At 39.0% G+C, this 22,463-nt stretch overlaps 1 protein-coding gene across 1 annotated transcript in view; it reads left to right on the top strand.

The window, feature by feature from the left end:
* Window positions 1-17,977: 17,977 nt before the first annotated feature.
* Window positions 17,978-22,463, top strand: part of LOC136569494 (coiled-coil domain-containing protein 171-like) — a 41,609-nt gene continuing 37,123 nt past the window's right edge. Inside the window, exon 1 of the mRNA XM_066569884.1 lies at window positions 17,978-18,079. Coding sequence (XP_066425981.1) covers window positions 17,978-18,079 — 102 coding nt within the window. The remainder of the gene's footprint in view (window positions 18,080-22,463) is intronic.

The following is a 22,463-nucleotide window of genomic DNA, read 5'->3' as shown; positions in this document are numbered from 1 at the left end:
AGGCCTGCTATAATGGAGGCTTTTCTTCGGGGGTCCTAGCAATCTGAAGGTAATAAGGATTTCAAAAGAAATGCTGCTCCAGAGTTCCTTCTGTTCTCCATTTATTGCGGCCTTTTGCTGGGTTTCGGGGTGTCTCCAGCAGGCTGCAGCGGCCCAGGTAGCGCAGTCCGGGTCAGGACAGACTGTCTGAGCTCCCAAGCAATTCTTAGCTGCAGGCCACCTTAGCAAGTTTAAGTGATATCAGCTCTTTAGTGACTATCAGCTCATTGTGATTGCAGCCCTTCAGCTTGCTAGGTGCCTAGGCAGGCAGACACAGGGAGAGAGAGGAGAAGTCTCTGTGGGGTTCCACAGGAGCGTCTTTATTGATTCCTCTGCGGAGTTCCCAGTGACAGCTGTTCTGCCCGAGCTGGGCAAAAGCAGCTCTTTATCTAGGGTACAGGGGTATGAGAAATTGTCCAGTAGAAAGGGTTCAAGGAAAGTGACCCATAGTCTTACAGAGAGATAAGCAGGGGTCTGAAGGCAGAAGAGAGGGGCTTCTAGCCCAATTACCATGACTTGGCATTTCCTGTCTTAGGCTTCTGCATGCCAAGGAGCCCTTGCAGGCCCTATGCCTGCTACATTGCTTATCATCTGCCCAGTCACAAGTTACTGCAGCTGGCAAAAGCAATCAGTCTGTCCTTACGGCCAAATAATAGTTGAGTGCCAGTGCAGGGACCCACCGTCTTCACTGACGGCTCAGGAAAAACAGGGAAGGCTATTGTTACCTGGAAGGATGAGTCCGGATGGCAAGTGCTGGAAGGCCACGTGTCCGGCTCGGCCCAATTGGTTGAACTAAAGGCTGTTGCTATGGCATTCCAGAAATTTTCTCAGGTGCCTCTGAATTTGGTCACTGACTCTGCCTATGTGGCAGACATAACCAAGCATTTGGATTGCTCACTTCTGAAAGAGGTCAAGAAGGCAGCTTGTTTTCAGTATTGAAAGCCTTGTGGTGTGCAATTGAAAGCCAGGTTCATTTGTATTCCATCCTGCACATGCGGAGTCTCACCACTTTACCAGGTTTCATAGCAGAAGGTAATGCAGGGCTGACAGGTTGGCTAACCCTGCATGGGTAGCGCTTCAGCCTGACAAGGTTGCGCAAGCCAAAGCATCGCATGATTTTTTCATCAAAGTGCACCTACTCTGCAAAAGCAATTTCAGTTAATGTTGACTGAAGCTCATGACACTGTCAGTTCCTGTGCTGACTGTCATGGACTTGCTGCACCTTTACCAGCAGGGCCGAACCCCAGAGGCTTAAGGGGCTTGGAGCTTTGGCAAATAGATGTTACTCACATTGCCGAGTTTCCTATGTGCATGTGTCTATTGACACCTTCTCCTCTGCTGTGACCATGCTCACAGGGGTTTTCAGGTGAAAGAAGAGATGAGAATCTTGACTCCATGATCAGAAGGCTCGATTTCTTATTTGATTATATATATATATATATATTACATTATAACTATACTAAAAAGAAAAAGAAGGACAGGTTTTCTCAGAAGCTAGCTAAGCTAAGAAAAGAAGAGAAAAGAATGATAACAAAGGCAGATCTCTCGGACTCTGTCCGAGATAGCTCGGTCCTTGATTGGCCATTAATTATAAACAGCCAAGATGGGCCAATCCCAGGTGAACCTGTTGCATTCCACAGCAGCAGATCAGCATTGTTTACATTCTGTCTCTGAGGCCTCTCAGCTTCTCAGAAGGAAAAATCCTAAAGAAAGGATTTTTAGGGAAAAGATGTCTGCGACACTCTGCCACATGGGCATCTGCTCAAAGGGGTTGCGACGTGATTGCCCATTGGAGGATGGCTTTTGCAGTTTTGGGGCTACCTTCTTCTGTGGAAACTGACAATGGCCCTGCCTTGTCTCACAAGAAAACACGTCATTTTGTATGTGTGGAGAACTTTGTGGATAATTGGCTAGCTGAGAAAGGCCACTTTGATGTGATACCGTTGGATAAGGATAAGGGAAACAAGCTGGGGATTAAGTAATAAGTGTCCAATCACTGACAGAGGTCATGGTGACCTTCGCCTCAACAGGAAGATAGGGGAGAAAATCGTTTGCCAAAAAATGAAGATAGCCTAGGTAGAGTAGCTATAAGAATGTAAACATAGAAACAAAATAATCACTAGAGCATAGAAGTAGGTGTGGTTGATCTAAGTGTGCTTTAACCAATAATGAGCTCAGCTTTTGCAATATGTATAAGCTTCATTAACACCAATATAAATATGTGTGAGTTATCAATAAACTTTGGGATTTGCTGTTCACGCATATTGTGTGCTGCAATTCTTCTGCTGTTCACGACATGTATGCTTATGGGGAGTCTTGCATAAACTTGGTATTCTGCATTCCCCAATGGGTCAAGCTATTGTTGAATGCGCTCATGCACTTGAAGCATGTTCTGGAAAAATGTAAAAGGGGAATGCCGGGAGAGACTTGACACAGTCGACTAGAAAAAGCTTTATATCCAATTAATCACCTTACAGTGCCAAAGAATTCAGAGATTCCTGTAATTCTGAATCATTTTCTCTCGTTGAATTCAGCAGGTGAGACGCACCTGCCTGGAGCCAAGGTCTGGATATGGGACCTTGCCACCAAGAAGTGGGAGGGCCCGTGCCACCTTATGGCCTGAGGGTATGCATATGTCTCCGCAGGTACCGGGGTACGATGGATACCTGCAAGGAGTGTTCACCCTGACTTGCAACATCAGAAACAGAATGTGGCCAGCAGGCAACCTTCAAGCAGTGGCCAAAGTGCTGACCATCAGTCATCAGTCTTTGAATGATGATCAAGACACTGACCACCGACTATTTTTAACATTTTCCAGGGCTCCACTTTCAATACCATTTTCTTACACCTTAAAATAACTGCATCTTGAAGTTCAGCAGTGTTCAGTGATGTTTAAGCTGCTTTTTTGCAGCTGAAAATCTGGCTGATGAGATCAAACCTGAAGGCATCTTCTACCAGCACCTGTGACAGTGATGACAGCACCCAGGGCATGATTTATAGCAAGGAAAACAGCTCCTTTCCCCAAATGCATCAAGGAAATTGAAGTTGGGGTTAAATGTCTCTAAAATCCTTGCCTGCAACAGAGGTTTAATTCCCAAAAGCAACAGAGAATAACAGGGTTATTAAGTAAGAGGTTTTGCTCTCAGCAGCAGGATTTAAGGCTAAAACCTCTCCAGCATTTTCTGCTTGGTGTAACAACACTGAAATCTCCAAACTCTCTGTTCCAATTCTCCCTCTGTGTCTCATTTTGCACTGTCCATGCCTCAAGAGCTGATGGATGGAGAGTAAACTGCTGAATGCTTCAAAACTCAGCTTCCTAGGATCAGTCCTAATTTGTCCAATTTAGAACTACCAGGTTTGCATGAGGATTTCTCTTCCCACCAGCTAACTGGCTCAGAACAACACAAATCATCATTATTCCTGCAGAAATCAGAGTGGCCTCTGGAAGAGAATTCTTTTTTCTGGCATGTTTTCCTCCTAAAGGATATCCATGATAGTCAGGGCATGTGATTGCTGGGCTCCAGAGTAATGGTGAGCTGCCACAAACAGATCTGCTGCCTTCCAAATCCTCAGTAGCTGGGTCTTGCTGAGACCAAGAAACAAATTCTCATACATTTTGTATGCAACAGTGGCTGGGCAGTTGCTTTTTATTTTATTTTTCCTTATTTGCACCTTTGCTTAATGGTGGCCTTTTTTTATTTCTCTCCATGCACAGAAAACTTCCATAAGCTTCTAATTCTTCTTACTTATGAACTTCAGGCAACCTGCAGGACATTAGCAGGCAATTATAGAAAGGATTTAGAGACTGCAACAAGTAGGAGTGGGCAAAAAGGAGCATGGTATGGCTGTGCCCCCTCTACTGTGTGCTAATGTCTTCCCAAAGAGACTCCCTCCATGACCAGGTTAACATCCAGAAATCAGTGGAACAGAAAATCAGGAGCCTAATGAATGCTCTCCCTGCTGATGAGGAAAAGAAGACAAAACAAGGATGAGGAAAAGGGGAACCAAAGGCCTGGCTTATGTGTTCCTAGGAGCTGTGATTGCCGTTTTGGCAGCTAAAAGGCTTAAAGTTTTAGCCCAGTTTTCTTGCTCCCTTTTCACCTGGACAAAAGGGCTTAAAATGAGGCTCTGGATTTCAAGTGTGTGTAGGAGTATCCAAACACAGGCATAATCTGCCAGTTTGTGAAAATGAAGAAATTGAGAGCTTTGAAGCACTCAGCTGGTTTCGTAGTTAATTTCCATGCTGCAATAATCACTTCCATGACTGGACAGCAGAATGTTGTTAACAAACCTAAGTCCTGGCTTTGTGGACATTTAAAACTAGGTGCAGCCAGAAACTCCTTTTCAGAAATTATGGACAAGCTGAATGTAGAAATCTTCCACTAGTTCAGTTCCACTAGCCCACAACAAGTGCACCACTGATCTGGAGAAAGAGTCCTTGTCTGGAGTGTGGGTTGTGTCACAGACTGTCCAGTATGAAAATCATACTTGCAGAAGGCAATATTTGAATTTGCAGGAAGGCTTCATGCAGCACAGATGGAACACCACTCACTGCACCTACAACTTGCAGAATTCAAATGGAATTTCAGTAAGATGAAAAAAAGAAGCTGACCAAGCCCAGGGCCTGTGAGAGCAATTAAATATGCTTCAGCAAAGATTCATCGCATTGTGAGAGGTTTGACAGTGTAGGAGAATTAAATAATGCATTCCATTGGAAGCATCAGGTACAATCACTTTGGAATGGACAGGAGGAACAGCTACAGGAGTCAAGCAAAAAACTAGAATTGCACCCCAGTGAAGAAGTAGATAAAAGCCAAGCCTTGTACAAAACTCTAAAAGAAAACACAGAGAGCATGGCCATGGACTGGACCTGACAGCTTCTCTTCACAAAAGGAAATAGAAGACAACTGTGATAAAGTCTGCATTTCATAACTCAATCTTTATTTCAGATCTCCAAACTTAAACCTTACTTTTGTGTGATTTCTCCATGGAGTTAGTTTGTTGTCTTACTCTCTACTTTTATTATTTATTTGTTTTAAAATCACAACCTTGTGCACTAAAATCTCTTGGAAATAATTATGAAAAAATGAAACAACACACAAGACACCCTCCATGCCCTCCTTATTTCGTTTGACACAATATCTTTAAAAGAACTACATGACATAGAATGAAGAAAATCACAGCTGAAAGCCATTTACAAAGATCAGGTCACATATGAGAAATGAAGTTTTGAGAGCTATCCCAGAGAGTGTGTGGAATGTTGTGGAGTTTTTATCTCTTGCAATTGAAATCTTTAGTCTTAAAGGATATATCCTGGGTATCCTGATAGATGTGTGCCATAAGACAAAACCTGAAAAAAGCTCAGGATAGCATAGCTGGTGCCAGCAAATTGTCAAATCATCTGCACTCTGAGTGTGCAGACAGAGACAATTTAACAGGAACTTTAAAAACGGAGCTGCAGAAAGTACAGCAGTGCTTGGAGAGGGAGCAAGTGCTTTCCCAGGATACTGTGGAGTGAGCTTTATTCAGTTGTTGTTTGACACAGCTGGGGCTCTAAATCTCGCCGCTTGGGAGGTTTCACAAGAACCTTTCCCTAACCCTAAGTCCCTCCTCATGGAGGGAGATGTGCTCCTGTGGTCCAGAGAGGCCCTGCTTTGAATTGTGTCCACAGACATTCAAAACTTTCTGCCTGTTTGCTCTCCATAACCTGGGTGCTGCCCTGAGGACACGCACATCTCTGCCTGGCTGTGGTGTCAGTCGGTCCTTTTGATTGCCTGCATTATATTTTACCTTGGGGAACCCTTTTTAAGCCTTTAGACAGTTCTGGGCGGCGGCAGAGAGCGGCGGGAGCCCGGCGGAGCCCCACACTGGGTTCGGGGCACTGTGACATCAGCCCCCGTATCCAGGCAGCCGCGGAATTCCCGTCCAGGGCTCCGCCTTGGTCCCTGGAGTTCCTGCGGCAGTCCCAGCTCGTCATGCTGGAGGGCGAGCACCGTCGGGACAGCTCCAGAAATGCGCTGCAGACACTCCGGTGAGTTTCTGTAGGTTCGCTGCGGATTTGTTACTAGTCGGGGCTTTTGCCTGCTCTAAGTTAGTGCCCCTTAAGATCACGGTTGGGTTTATCCGTGAGTGGTCTCCATCACCTTCAAACGTCGTGGGACCTTCCAATGTCGTCCTGTTCCACCCTCTGCCGTGGGCAGGGATACATTCCACTATCCTAGGTTGCTGCTCCAAGCCCTGTCCAGCCTGATCTTGGAGACCCCCAGGGATGGGGCAGCCGCAGCTGCTCTGGGCACCCGGTGCCAGGGTCTCACCACCCTCACTGAGGAGAATTTATTCCTCACATCTAAATCAGTGGCCTATTGTGAAGTATTCAGCATATATTCAGAAGTTTGCAAGAAGAAGCTGACACAAGTTTTTAGTGACACATCAAATGTAATTCCCCAAGCAAAAACTTCCTCTGCTGTTTTGGTTAATTATGGAGCTTCCACAAGTTGCTCCATGGCACTGGATTTTTATCTTTTTCCCTAGGTGAAATAGCCCATTTTTTGAATTTATCTCTTGGTGTGCTAGTAAGCTATTCATAGGTATATTAACAGAGGAATATTGCATATTCAAAATCTTTAGCATTCTCAGGGGACACTCTTCAGATTTAGTTTGTTCTTTTCCTCTATGTGACTTCAGAGTAATTTAAAGAAGTTTTAAAACTTCAGAATGATGTGGATGTGACAGAAAACATTTTGAGTCTGTTATGAAACTACAATTTTTTTTCCCCTGTTCATTATGAGTTTTTGGTGTAAGTTGCAATACCAAATAGAATGATGTTATGAAAAACGAATTTGTTAGTTTTCACAGCTACATCTTAAAGCAAAAATTCTGCGCAATTTGTGAAAGACTTAGCAGCCTTTAGGATAGCAAGTGTTCTATTAGGCAGGCAACCTTGGCTATCTGATCTACTTAAAAAATCACAGTACCTTTTATAGTACCATTTATCTCCCTAAGAACTGTGTAGAATTTTTTGAAGAGAAGCAGAGTTTGTAATCTGCTTAGGAGGAAGGTAGCTCAATCTATGCAAACATAACATTTTTTTATTGGTGTTCTGAAAACTCTGACAGTGGATATCCTGCTACATATATATATTTATTTCTCTACAATAGTCAGGCTTAGAAGACTAACAGTACAATGCTATTTTCTAAAGCTGATGTCAAATTGCAGTTGTGGTAATTGTTCACGTGACATGGTAGTATGAGTGTTTAAAAAAATCAATATTTTAGTAGGCTGACAAATAAAGCAAAGCATGTGTCTGCTAGAGGCCTTGATAGTTTAATGATGCAGAAGAGACTAATCTTTGAAGCTCATCAAGTAGAAGTATGTATGGTTAACTGTGTTCTTCATCCTCCACAGTTTATAGACTTAAGAAAACCACAGTTTGGAAACCATGAGTTCAGCCCCTTCAGACAACATCGCTTCCAGGGAACCTATCCGGTGAGGTCCAGTTCTGGATTTTTAAGTGTAGCAGTTTAATTCCTGCTTTTGTGGCTTATTTATTTTCTAGATGCCTGAAATGATACAATTCAGGCAGAGGAAGAACCAGATATGGTGTGACACATGCAAAGTGTCATAGAGTCATCAGGAGGTAGAGATAGTTTCTGTCAGCAAGCAGGAGCACAGCCCAGGAGGCACAGGAGGGTGTTCCACATTAATTGGGCTGGTAGATGTTGGCTTGAAGTCTTACCATGACCCCCGTGTTTTATAACGTGATAAGAGTTTGATCTTTGGCACAAACAATTTGTCTCTCTTTAGTCTGTACAAAACTGCCAGTTCTATGGGAACTGCAAAATTCCACAAATACGGAGTTTGGTTAGAAAATCAGACTGCAGGCTGCTCTCTTAGCTGCAGAAGTTCAGCAAAATTACACTCCTAGGTAGTAAGTGCAAGAACATTTCTCTCAATTGCAAAACTACTCTGCATTTTCTGCCAGCTGTGGAATTGAAGCTAGTGAAAAGTTGCTTTTCTGCAATGGTCAATGCTGACTGTAACCAGTGGACTTGTGAAGTGAAAACTGAGAATTTAGGTTTTGAGCTACAAAATAACTTCTACAATGTAGAAATCAGGAGCTATTTCACCTGCTCACATGCTTTATTGAAACCTCTTAAATTCCTGTTAAAAATGGTGTCTTAATAAAAATGGTATCTTATTAAAAGCTGTAGTTGGTAAAAAACCATATTTTAGCTCAAAACCAAGGGTTGATGAACTCCTAATATGTGAAAATGGAAGTAGAAAACATTCTCTGAATTTTGATAGGTTGCAAATTGTGCATATTTCGAAACCTTCTAGGGACTTGGTGTGGTTTTGTCTTTGACTGAATCTTCTGACAGCTTTGTGGTTGTAACACTTGTAGCTGTTATACGAAGATGGGAGGAAAAATCTCCTAGAAGTGGTAGGAGGAAGCTTTCAGAAAGTATTGCATTTGCTGGCCATGCTGTGACAATTAAAGAAAGTATTACAGAAACAAAAATTCTTAAGGCTAGTTTCCATTTTATTTGAAAATGTATAAGTAGACAACCAAAATGAAGTGGGCAACATAAGTAATAGTTCAACAGTTCTGACACTGGGACTGGGGGATTTTTTGTTAGCTGGGGGATTTTTTGTTCATTTGTTTGTTTTTGTTGGTTTGGGTGTTTTTTTTGTTCTATACTAAGAAAAAAATTAGGGTTTTCTGATATATATTTTTAAGTTTCCACCAATTGCATCGTGACTTCAGAAGCTGTGCGTAAAATGCTATTTCAAAAGGTGTCTAATTTTTTTTTTTGCCAATACTTAATATTATGTTCCCTGTTTTAATGCTCTGATACATATTTTTCATTTCCATGGCATCCTTAATTTGCTAATGCTTGTGGTATCACAAATTTTGTGCATGGTATGGTTTTTTTTTTTTTTTGATTCTCCCCCACAGATTCAGTTAAGCAGAATAGTTAATTGCAGTTAGTTTCTCCTCCGAGTAAGTTTTAATGTCTTTCCATTATGATTTTTTGTTGGTGGAGATTTCATAGGAGAGCTGAAAGAAAGAGATTGCTTTAGCTCTGACTGCCACACAAACCAATGTCATTTAATGAAAGCCTTAAAGGTTTTTACAAAAAGTCATTATTCTCTTGCTTCCATTCTGTGTGGTCTCCATGAAAATAATATTGCATCTCACCAAGTTTAAATAAGGTCAATGACTCCCCTGCTGCCTCCAGACCAAATAAATGGTTCCCCTTTCCATAACCTTTGTTTCTTGGACCAAGTCTTCCCCAGTTTTCAGTTTGGGTTTCATTTTTCCCCCTTGGTGCTGTCTGGCTTTTAGCTATTTTCAGCTGAGACTGGTACTTCATTCATCATCTCTGAATAATATTACTTGCCTTTATTTCTTCTGTGTTTTCCCCAGAAAGGGAGAAAAAAGGGTCACTCAAACCAATTACATGATGTCCACAAACAAGATTTTATTCCGATTTTATTACAGATGCTCCAGCTGCTCAGGTTCTATTATTTCCCAATCTTCTTACTGCAGGAGCAGAGTTACACTAAAAATAGTGATTTTAATTGTTGCTGATCTCTTGCTCTTTGGTTCATGTTGCTTGCTTTGGGTATGGCTTTGGTAGTAAGTTCTGAAAACTAATCATGACCTTGTGGTTTTCTTGCAGGTTTTAATGATTATTATCTCCTACATTTATTAAATACATAAAATGGGTTAAGAACACGGCACCTTGTGGAACAATTTCTGATGACATCGAGCTGTTCTGATCTGACAGACGATGTCTGTCTTCTTTTTAAATGGGAATATACTTACTGTTTATTCAATTATAAGATATTTATGGTCTGCAGCTAAAATACTGAAATGTCATCCTTTAAGAGAGATGTCTTCAAAGGCAAGCTTTTATCTAAGTTACAGATCCCCTTATTGATAGTATTTGTATCTCTTTGGCCAGCCAAAAAAAAAAAAAAGAGAAAAATATGTCATCAGGTAAATTTTTGGTCATGAAAAATGTTAACTGTACCTATACACAAATCTAGGGGTAAAGTGGTGACTTAAAGATCTATTAATTAAATGCCAGGACAGTGTTACTTCTGTAAAAAATACTTCATGTAGACAAAGATATGGTATTTTAGTATTTACATTTCTGCATTATATGATACCAGTTTAGTGCTTAATTTAATCATGTTTCTTTTATCAGTGTATTTCACATTTATTGCCCATAAACTCTTGCACTTTTGCAAGTCTGGATAAAATAATTGTTGCAGTCTTACGTACTTAAAATAATGTGAAAATGAACATATCAAATAATGTGAACACTGATATTCAAGAACTGAAATAACTGAAAAGTTTTCCAGTTTGAAGTTATAATAATTTCACTTTAAATTATTTACCTGGTTAATAAATATTTTTAATGTAACTATTTATATGTATATGCATACATATCTATATATATATATGTAACATATATATATGTATCTATACATGGTTGTGTGTGTGTATCTATAGAAATTTATATATTGTATGTATAAATTTTTCACTTTATATATAGAAACTTGGTGTTGACTCTTTTGTTATTGTTTGTGGTGCTTGAGGGCTGATTCTGCTAATTGCCAAGTAGATTTTGCTTTAACTAAAATAGTAGTGGAAATTATGATAAAACAGGGTAGTTTGGAGGCCTAAACCTTCAATTTCTGTTGTGTCTGTGATCAGTTGCATGTCTGTGGTTTGAATGTATGTATCTCAGAAGACAAAGTGTAAAAAGAGAGGTTTTTTCCCACATCTGTGGATTTGTTTCATGACAGAGATGGTTTTGAGATGGTAACTAATGTTAAAAAATGAGACTTTTTGTGGAGACAAAAAGCTTGCAGTTGTTTTAACTCACATAATTGGAATTACGTTTCTAAGCCTCCTGGAAGTTAATTATCAAAAATTATGGAAGTTCATTATGAGAAACAAAGATACTAAAATATAATAATAAATATGTTATGCTTAAATCAACTTTATTAATGGAAAGTGAATCTCTCTTTTAAGTTCCTGCTGCCACATCTCTCATATCTTGCACAATAAGCAATTCTATATAATCCTTTCTTCAAAGAGCAATAGTAAGATGAAAACTGCACAAAATAATTTTACTTATGTGAAGGTTTAAAACTCTGGACCCATGATTGGGTAATTGAGGTAAAGAAGCATTAAAACTTCTTTAATGTTTTTTCAAAACACATGTTTTGAAAAAACTCATGTTTTTTCAAAACACACTTTTGAGCTCAGATAATCAGTTACAAGAGTTACCATTGCCTCAGGATTTAAATCAAATGGAAATGGACACTGTTGAAGATCTGAGAAGAAAACTCCATAGTCTGGAGAAAATAAATTTGGAATTAAACAATCAACACAATCAAGAGGTAAGGAGTTTTTTTCTTTGTTTGCTTTATTTTACCCGGAGAATAAATGTAATTTCTTTCCTTAAATGCAATTTGTTTCCTTGAAATAATCCTCTCATCAGGTGAGTCAAAATGACATTCAGTAGTTGGAGAATAACAAAGTAGCACTGTACAGACATCTCATGCCTGTCCCTAGAAACTGGTATCACTTTTAGCGTCATTGCTAATAGTTGAAGGTGTGTGTAAGAAACTTGAGCACTACACAACAGTAAAATCATGCAGAAGAATATTTTGCACCCTCAGCTTTGGAATTCTCAAGGTAAGATGTGGTTTGTTTGTCTGTTTGAGTCTTTTAATCCCAGGAATTCCAGGGGTCCATTTTACAGAATCACCCCACCATTGACAGAGCAACGGGATCATGACAAGGGCAAGTCACTCTGTAAGAAGCAGGAATCCTTAAATAAGTGGATAGGGAACAACAAACTTGGTTTATTGGCTGTGTTTAGCAGGAAACAGCTGAACGAGCACCCACACCAGATGCCCCTAACAAACTGCTAAGAGCAGAATTGTTACTTTTAGCAGTAATAAAATTCAAAGTAAAGAAAATTTTAATGAAGTCTTTTCTCACTGCTACTTCATTTAGGTCCTAGTTTGCCACAAGAGCATCAGGGAAAACCTTTTTAATGGGGTTAAATTATTTCCTATGAGTGGAGCTCCTGTTAAATTATTTCCTATGAATGGGGCATCCATGAAGGATGCTGCTGCTTTGTAGATGTTCTGAAGAAATTCATGGTTTACTTTCCACCTTCTTGAGTTCTAATGGCTTGAATGTGGTTTCCTGGCTCCAGTTTTTGGCAGCGGTGACTAGACTATCTTTCTTACACCAGATAAGAATCCTTTTTGAAGCCTTTTCTTTGTTTTGTTTGTTGTGTTTAATAGCATTCTGCTTGACTGCTGAACATCATTGGACTGAAGTTTGTGTTTACACACTGAGTTCCTAGGTGTCTGATAATCTAGTATCCCAACTCAACTGCTTTTCTGGTTCCTAAATACAGCTACCATAAAATTGCCTGTGGAATATAATTGTAGCTTTTATTTTCTTAAGGCAGAGCATGTTTGGAAAAACAGAGAGGTACATTTAAGGTACATGAAAATGATCTAGGAACAGTTTGCATAAAAAAAAATAAAAGGATCTAAAATGTGTGGTTGCAAGACTGTATTTCAAAATCAGATGGGATAAGATGGCAGCTATGAATGCAATTTCTGAAATATTTCTTTTCTAGATGTCTCATTATGAAAAAGAAATAATGAAATTAAGGTTGGAACTTGAGAAAGGAGAAGCTCTTCGTCAACATCTGGAGAGTGAAATGACATTTGCTAGTAAAGAAGCTGATTTACGGCTCTATGCTGCAGAGGATGAACTGTGTGATGCAAAAGCCAAAGTTATGGAACTTCAAGGTAATTTTCAAAAAAAACAAAAAAAATCATAGGCCAGAGGCTACATCAGTCCCAAGTCATTAAAAAAGCAGAGATTGCACAAGGTTTTACAGTTACAGTGTTTTTTGGAAAGTCTCTTATTTTCTTATTTTCCCATGTCTTACTCATCTGCTCCTATAAGCTCATAAGAGTTTGCAAAACCCTTGCTGTCTCATACCAATTAAATATAACCTGCTAAGCCTATCAATACCTTTTTTTTTCTCTTGCTCCTTACCTTCTGTTTTTCCTTCCTTCAGTGTGCACAGAATTGTAATTAAGGAGTCCCTCTCCACTTCCTGCTTATCACTATATCCAGCTGTTCTTCCTTTTTATTTTCAGGGGGAAAAAAAATAAAATCAAATCCTGTTTATTTGTTTACACTCTTTCCAAAAACTTTTTTTTTTCCCCCAGGAGTTCTCGTGCTGCTTTTCTCTTTCACCTTTTCAGATATTTCTAGCTTTTTGTTGCTCATATCTGGCCTCTTCAAGTCATCTTTGGTTTTGTTTTTATACAAATAACATGGGTTATGACAGTAGTATGTGGAAAGGAAGGCTTTTACCTACACATTTTTCCCCTACTAGTTTTGCATTCAGAAACTCAAATTTTCTTAAACCTTCTCAAACAGAGAGGAATTTCTCACTCTTAAAAGCTGGGGAGATTTTTTTTTTTATTGTTACCTAAGTAAATATAATACTGTTTAAATTCAGTACAGGAGATGTATTTGTGAATCTTTGGTGTTCACTGAAAAGACTGGAGGACTCCTGGAGTTTGTAACCTTACAAGGATGGAAGGAGACTCTGAAACTTGAAAGTGCATTTATACTGCCAGGTTTTTTTAAAAAGATAATAAGAATTCTGCACTTTCATTCATTTGGAGAACACACAGATTACAGAAATCTTGGTTGGTTTAAATTTCGCAAACAGTTTTTTTTTGGTTGGGTTTCTTTGTTTGTTTTGTTTTGTTTTGTTCTTTGTTGTTTTTTTTTTTTCCCTGGTTTTGTTTTTATTGTGACAAATGTCAAAGAAGCCAAAGACTTGTAGTGTTCTTCTCATTTCTTTTTCAGTTTTTAACTTACTGCTTCTTCTTCCTTATCCCTTGGAGCCTTGCTCACCTTGTGTGGTGTTTTGGATACAATCTCAACTTAACTTCTTGGACAGAGCACCTCACTTGTGCCCTTTCATTAGTATTTTCTCCAAGATGTTTTTCTGCTGTTCTTCTTGAGGTTTGACTTCCTGACATCTGACAGGTCTTTTCCATCATCGTGTCCACAAATTCTCTGTGTTTTCCCAACATGTCTCTTCTGGTTTTCTTACCCTTCTCCATCTAGGAAGAAATTTAAGAAGAATAGGATGAATTTGAAGTAAAAATCTCTTAGAAAGTGGTGATCACATAAATGCCAACATAGCTAGTTGTACTCAGTAACATAAAAAATAATACAAAATATTTTGACTGAGTTTGTGAAATGAAGCAAAGTTCCTAGTAAAACTGCTTTTAGGAAAAGAACTCTTCCTTGGCATTTAAGCTTTCACAGAGAAGTAGATCCAGTATTTCCCTATCTTGGGGCAGCCATTGGGCTGAAGATTTAAATCTCTTGAGCAGCAGTAAATTTCCCCAGAAAAGCTAAGCCTTTGCTCATTAGCCCAAGCTGCCTAAGGTTTTCCTCGAATCATTTTCATGTGGCAAGTGTCTGTCCTTATTGTTACTTAAACTGAGCTTGAAATTAATTGATACAGACTGAAATGTCTCATAACTATTTGGCAATAAGCTAGCCAAGTGTTGCAGAAAAATGTAATTAAGTTATTAAGTTCCCTATGCTATAGAGGCCTCACTTGAAAGAGTTGAATTTTTATTCCTTTCCAAAGGGAGAAGAGCTTCAATTTGAAATCTCATTTTTTTGAAATCTAATTTTCTCAATGCTTTTGAGAAATCTCCAAAGCATTTCTATGTCCTTGTGTGAAAGATGCTACAGGAACACAAGATGTGATTGTTTCTCTGTAGTGAAACTGGAAGTGTTACTGTTCCAGTGTTTCACAGGATACCACAATACACAGAGGAACTTATGTTCATTATACTCTTTTTTTTTTCTGAACATGCTTATTTTTTTTCTTTTTCTTTTCCTCTTCTTTTTTTTTTTTTTTTTTTTTTTTTTTTTTTTTTTTTGTGAACAACAGTAATGAATGACGAACACCAGCAGAAAGCAGCAGAGACTGAGAAAATAGTTCAAAGATTTGCAGTGGAGATGGAGAACATCCACAGAGTACACCTTGCTGAGCTAGAATTCCTTTTTAAAGAAAAAGCTGAAGCAGAAATGGCTTTTCAGGTATGATGTAGTAATAGATGGAAAGTTCCATGAGATGCTGGCTGAAAGTTTTTTGATGCCAAGTGTGTGGTGGGTTGGAGTTTTTTGGGTTTAAGGGAGAAAAAAATCCCCCAAATAGCTAAATACTGCAGAATAGTTCTGAAGATTACAGAAGTAATGAAGTTACAGAGTTATGAAGTTACACTTAGTGTGTAATGCTGGTAGTGAAAAAGAGAGGAGCTTGTGGACAGGAGAGGAGCTGCGGACAGGACCTAATGTCCTTCTCAAAAGAAGCCAGTTTTTATTCAAAGCTGGTTCTTGTAAAGGTAGGGCAGGACATAGGCTGTGAAGAAGCCTACTTTTAGATAGAGTTTTCTTTTTTAAGTTGCCAGGGGCAGCAGGGTAAGCTCTGAGTTCTGCCTACAGTGAGTGGCTGGGTTAGTTTGAGGAGGCTCTGGAAGGGTATTGCCTTCTGTTGTGCACAGTGTTTTGTAGAAGCTACCTTCAGAGAGTTTAATGCTGCATCAAAAATCAGTGTTGAAAAAGTATGCCATGCTCTGTTGAGTGATGTTTGTCCTTGAAAAAGGACAAAAGGAGCAGTGTATGGCTCAGGACATTGTCTTCTCTGTCAGTTCCCTGGCAGTGTTCTCTGACAGTGGTTGTAGAGGAAGGGGTTTTGTTGGTAAATGTATTAAAGCTACAAACTTGTAGGAAATGTAATTCACATGAGTAGACTAAGATTGCCATGAATACATGTAGCTCGTTAAACAGGCCAGAGTGAGCTGTAGGGTTTCAGAATCTTGATGTCACTGGACTCAGAAGTCTTTCAGGACTTTCAAGAATCACTGAAAGGAAAATGTGACTCACTGCTAGGTGCCAAACCCTAACCTGCCTTCAGTAGTAAAAATGTTACATTTTTCCACTTTGCTTTTGTAGCTGCTCCCCTGCCCATCACCCTAGAGTTATGTTACATATAATTATAAAATTCTGGGAAATAAAAAAATCTTACATCTTGATTGTCCTTGACTCGACCGCACTGAAAGCTTAATTCATTTGAGCTTGTCAGATGAACATCAGAAATATCTGGGTTTATAAATGATGACTTTGAATGCATTGCAGTCTTTTGTGTTGTGTATTTATAGGCCCAAATTTAAATCTCCTTGAGTTATTCTGAGTTATAAAATGAAATGAGTTATAAAATGAAAGGAGATTTAATTGTGGTCTTAATACGTGCAGAGAAGTGGGATTCTGAGCATGTAGGCAAATCCTGACTGGAAAAACTACACAAACCGTAATTCTGAACTTGGCTGTGAAAATGCTGAGGTAGGCGTGGGAGTGGAGTCATGGAGTATTGAAATGTGCCTCTGGAACCAGCACACAGGAAAAATCACCCTCCCTGCTGTGTGACAGGATCTATTGGGCGGATCCTGGCCCGGGATGGGAGGGGTCGCATTCGATAGGAAGGGCAATAGCATCACCTCGTGGATAGGCAGGAGTTCATATCCCTGCACGTTTTTTTCCTTCAAATACTTGGGAGAGTGTGTCGTTCACAAACGGTTTAAAAAAAAAAAAAAATAGACCAGCTGTGTTTTTCATGAGCAAATATTTGCAGGTGGCTACGGGGATAGTATTCAACAGTCATATCACCTCCAAAAAGTTCAGAAATTCTTCAAAATTCTGAAATCCTGCAGCTCATGCCGACTTGTTTAACGAGCTTGATATACTCACAACAATTTTAGTTTTCTAATGTTAATTATATTTCCAGTAGAAAATGTTTTTAAATTTTTTGTTGTATTTCACAGCAAACTATCTGTTACTTATTTCACATTTCCTAGCTCACATTTGTTAATATTTGGAAGATAAACCTGAAGGAATAAATATTTCTGTATCTTTCCAGATATAGAGAAGAAATGTTAGAAAATGTAGAAAACAGTTAATTTTGGCTTCTTTATTTATTTATTTTGCATTCTGAAGGGTAGAAACCTGTCTTGCTGGACGTGCAAAGGTAGAGGATTAGCTTAAATTTAATCCAAATTCATATGGACAATGGGGATTTTGTAGCAGTGACTTCATGGAGCTGCAGTGTCCAGTAATGTTAATAATGCTTCCAGCCTCTAGCTGAGTTCAATTTCTGTATGCAGAAATTGAAGTGGGGACCAGATCATTTTATTCTACTGAGGACTTCTTATTTCATCAGTTTTTAAATTCAGTTTCTAGAAAGAAGAAAATGCTTTTCAGAAAAGCAGAAATCAAAATTATTTAGTCTGTGGGACTAACTGTTTCTAAAAACATCTGAAGTTTCAGCAATCACAATCATAACAAAAATGAACTTTTGTCCCCATGCATAATTTCCCCAAATGCACTCTGTTTCTATCATTGCCACTGAGCTGGGAGACAGAAGAGATTGAAGGGCTGTACTCTTTTAAGGAAAGGTTTCCAGTGGAGATCTGGCTCTGATTTTAGTGTTACCACAGAAGATCATGTTCACAGTGATTTTTGGGCCAACGCAGATTTCTTGGTGGTGAATCAAAAGCACGTCTGCTGTTGGGTAAACACTTCTGTTGACGGGTGCTGGCGTCGTAGATTTTAAAATTCTAACATCATCTTCTGATGCAGTCTCCATTCCTCTCAAACTGCAGCTGAACTCTCAACTGCAATACTTTATCTTAGAAAAAGTGCCTCTTGATGTATTGATTTATTCCTTTACCTATTTATCTTTAGAAAACTAATGCTGCCCTGCAAAGCACTGCCAAGAAGTTGAAGGATATGGAGGCAGAGCACAGTGGCTGCACCAAGGTGCTGAAGCTCCAGGCCGCCTGTCTGGAAATCAAGAATAAACGGCAGGAGAGGCTCCTCCAAGAACTGGAGGTAAAGCTTTCTGCCTGCTGCTGGGAGCCTCAGCAAGCACTGGCACAACTGAGCGGTTTCATTTCTGAGGGGTGAAACCTCTGAGTTAGGCTATGAGTGCCCCGTGTTTGATTAACAAAATGCAGAGCATCACTTGGCAGGAAAGGTGGATTCACAGGTGAATGCTGCGAGCCTGACCTGAGAGTGGTGTTTGAACTGCAGATGGAAAGGGGTTTATGTCACTGGGAAAGTACTCTTAGCAATATGGGTACAGAGGGAGTATTTGCGCAGGATTTGTGACTTTTTTATTTTTTAGTTAAGCATCTTAAGCAGATAGATCTTGTGGGAGGAGGCAAAGCTTAAGCCTTTTGGCTGATGCTTTTGTGGAGTGGGTTTGGTAAGCTCTGTGCAGTGACTTTCTCTTTAATAGGCCTTCCACAGATCTCTGTTTCTCAATTATTTCCTTTTGTGAATGTGTGAGCTTATACATAGTTTAAATTTATTGCCAACAGCTCGTATGTTCATTTTATGTATTAATTTATTTTTCAGTTAATGTTTCCCTAACTGAAGTGCTTGGAGTTAGGATTCAGTCTCACATGCTTGCTCCTTTGCTTTACCTGTCCAAAATCAATGACTTGACTTGTATCTGTGTAACCTTGAGTGTCTTAAATTACTTTTAATATGAATGTCCTTTTCTTCATCTTTCTGGCATCACTTGAAGGCAGAAGTCATTTTGGGGTGTATTGTTCTTTTCAAATCAATCATCAGTCAAAGTGAGATGATGTTTTTGATAGGAAACAATGTAGCTAAAATTTCATGTGGATTTCTATTATAGCAGCTCTGTAGTTACTGCTTCTGCTAAAAACATTTTTTCTATTGAAATACCATGTCCAGGCCTTTAGATAGAGACAGGTATCTGTGACTATGAAAACTGTAGCAAGAACGTAATCCTACATCAATTTCTTTAACTAAACAGAAAATATTACTTTAATATTCTGGATATGTAATTGTTTCCTTTCATTTATTTATTGACATGAGTTTTCACAGTTCCAAAGTGCAAGTAGTTCAGATACCACAGGTTGGTGTATGGAGACCTAATAAACTGAAGAAATTAAGTTGTCTTTGCATGATGTCATCATCTTTCCGGACTTAGATATTTTTAAAATGTACTTTTAGGCAGCTGCAGTGAAAATAAAGAAACTGGAGGATGATGCTGCAGCAGCAAGACGAGCACATGTAGAATGTAAATACACTACAGAAGTCATGCAGGTAAACTTTTGATTAAATATTTGGTAGAAGTTTGCAGTAAAATGGAAGATGAACTTGTAAAGGTGCAATCTTCCAAAAATGTTCAGACTTCCTTGCTCCAGTGAAAACACTGAGTAGATTTTTTGCAGTGATTGATGATTGTCAAGACTGTAAAAGGTAATAGAAAAATATCTCCTTGATTTCCAGGAGATATGGAAACACATTCTTGTGTTTTAGAATTCAAAGTAGCATTGAAAGAGTGAGGGGAAAGGAAATGTTTCACAATAGTTAAACTGCTGAGATATTCTGTCCTATATCTTTGGAATGGGCACTTAGGTAATTTCAGAGATAGAGTGCATTCTCCCAACTTCTCTAGGTGTGAGATATTAATGCATCCTGAGACTGCAGTTCCAAATGTAACTATTCAGAGTACATTTCAGCTATTACATCTGCTGTTGCCAGAAAAGTTTGAATATATGAAAAAATGTGATATGTATATTGAATATTAAATTTTTGTATCACTAAACTGTGTCACACAGGGTTTGATCCATTAAAGTAATTAGGGTTTATTAAAAAAACAAAAGTGAAAATCCTGTAAGGTGATTGTTGAGTGATCTTGTAGTGACTAAGGAAGCCTTCCTAGTGGATTTTTGAAGAACTAAATGAGAAAACAAAAGGGAATTTCATTATTTTTTTCTTGTTTTCTGAGGAACACAAACAAGCATTGCCACTTCTTCAGTCATTTTCTTATGACCTTCTCTAAGTACAGGCACTTGGATTTCTGAAGTGATGATTAAATAAATTGTGATGATTCAGGTTTTTTTATTCCCTCTCTACTTTTACAACATACAAAGGAGCTGGAAAAGTAACATTCCGTGAAGTTAGAGATTTATCTTTTATGGGTGAAGACCTCAGAAGGTTTTCTTCCTTGTTTATGTACATGAACAAGCTCCACATGAGCTTTGCTCTGAGTGCAAGTGTAGCTTTTACTGTTAATCCTACCCTTTTATGAGTCTACTTAATGAATAGAATTCCCCTGGAAAACTTCAGTAATATAAATAATGGAAAACAGGAAAATCCAAACACCATGCAAGGAGAACAAAAGGTGCTTTGGGTCAGCATATCTATTTCTTTCTGTTTTGGACTCTATGTATAAATCCATTTTTATGTGTGTTAAATGCTTTCTAATTCCATATAGAATTAATAGAAGATATTCACCTATAAAAAGCAGAACAGAACAGTGAACAGCATTAAAGACCATGGCAGTCTTTCCTAACTTCCTTTAACTGCTTTCTTATCACTTGGTAGTTGAGAATTCAAGAACTGGAAGACATTTTGAATGAAGGGCATCGCGGCAGGAGAGAAGATTTTCCAGAAGGGATAGCAAGGGAAGAGTTCAGAGAGCCAGTAAATGCACTTGAGACAGGAAAAAAAGCGTAAGGTTCCTTTTAAAGCCATTGCAAAATGGCCCTAGACAGCCTCATTACAACTCGCACTTTACAGTCCCTGCATTTTTCAGTCAGCAGAAAATCTGGTGCAAAGTGCCAAACCAAACTAAAGGTTCAGAACCTGGCAGTCCATTAATAACAGGCCCACATCAGTAACCAAAGGTATTGTGAATGGTACAGATAATAACTGGCCTGCTACAGATTATTTGCCAAACCAAAAATTTTGCAAATCATAGTTATGGTTAGGTCCAGGGTCCAGTAATGGTTGGGGTGAGTGTAGGAAAAGGTATCCAGCAGGTCTAGAAAAGATGGCTTTTCTATATACACTTAGATTATTATGAGGACATTGTTTTCCACTTCAGTGAGTCAGTTGGATCTCTAAGACTCCTGTCAAGAAGTTGTGTATCATTTATAATGGATAATCTTTGTTTTCAACTTTTGAATGGCCGTAGAAAGCTTTAAATGGTTAAAAAATATCAAAAAGTGTGAGAGCAGAGGAAATCTCTTGGGATGTTTCCTGGCCAGCACAGTCTGCTGTGCCTGTGGTAGCAGAACTTGGGTGAGCTCTCTTTCAGCCTGTATACACAGGTGTTTATGTTGACTTACTCACACAAGGAGCAGTGGAGAAGGAAAAAATTGTTTTCCCACAAGGAAGGAAGTTTGTGGCCTGAGCAACTCATTCAAGATTCATGATTATGGCCATGTTTTTAGTAAAATATTTAAAACTTGAGCTGGAAAAGCCTTTGTCATCCTGTGCAAACATCAATTTGAAGCAAGCTTTTGGCTTTCCTGACACCATGCCTAAATACTCAGGCAATCTTTTAAAATTCTTCCTTGGATTCCCTCTCTGTGCTTCTGTGTCCTTTATGCTATTGCTTGGCCTTGGAGTTTCCTCATCAGCTGCCTGTTTAGTCATGCCAGGCTCTTGATAGATCTGTTTTCCTGAGTGACACAGTACAAGAACAGATTAAAATTCTGGATAGTTTGCTTTAAAAGCCAGACAGAGTAGAGTCAGGCATGTGGAAACCTGGAGAGCAAGAACTGTACTTGAAATCAGGGTTGATGATGCAAGATGTGACACGGTCACTCTGAAGACAGCTGTTGTGTTAATTAAAATATGAAAAATTCTGTTTGTTATATGTAACTTTGAGGCCACATCCAAATAATCTTATGAATTACATGACACGAGGCTTGGTAACTGAAAATATAACCTCTTGCAAAATCTTCCTTAGAAGGAATATAAATTTCTTCATTCAATTAGGAAAGGCAAGCAGCTTCAGCATCCATGTGTGGTGCTAAAGTAGTATTTGTCATATCCATTGATTATCCTTTAAAAGAACACAGTGCATTTGACAAAAGTAATTTTGGTTAAAGTATCTTTTTTGTGGAAACTTTCCAGTTCACAAGGACAGCGTTTATCCTCCGGTGTGCAATGGAAAGACCAGGCTGAGGAAGGGAAGAGAGCTCAAGATGCCAATGCAACATTAGTGGCTCCTCCAGACAGCTTCAGCCTGCAGGAAGGCTCAATAGTAAGGAAAAAAAGCCTCAATAGTAAATAGTAAATAGAAAAAAAGGCTCAGTAGTAAGGAAAAAAATCTGGCACACATTGCTTTGGGTTTTTTAAAGCATACTGTCAAAATATTTACTGTGGGGAGAATTTGCTGCATTTGCTGCGCTGAGCTGTGGCAGAATTCTGCCGTTCTCTCACC

The sequence above is a fragment of the Molothrus aeneus genome, assembly GCF_037042795.1.
Source record: "Molothrus aeneus isolate 106 chromosome Z unlocalized genomic scaffold, BPBGC_Maene_1.0 scaffold_33, whole genome shotgun sequence".
NCBI lineage: Eukaryota > Metazoa > Chordata > Aves > Passeriformes > Icteridae > Molothrus > Molothrus aeneus.
The sequence above is the reverse complement of the archived record's forward strand: the minus strand, read 5'-3'. Positions and strand labels throughout refer to the sequence as shown.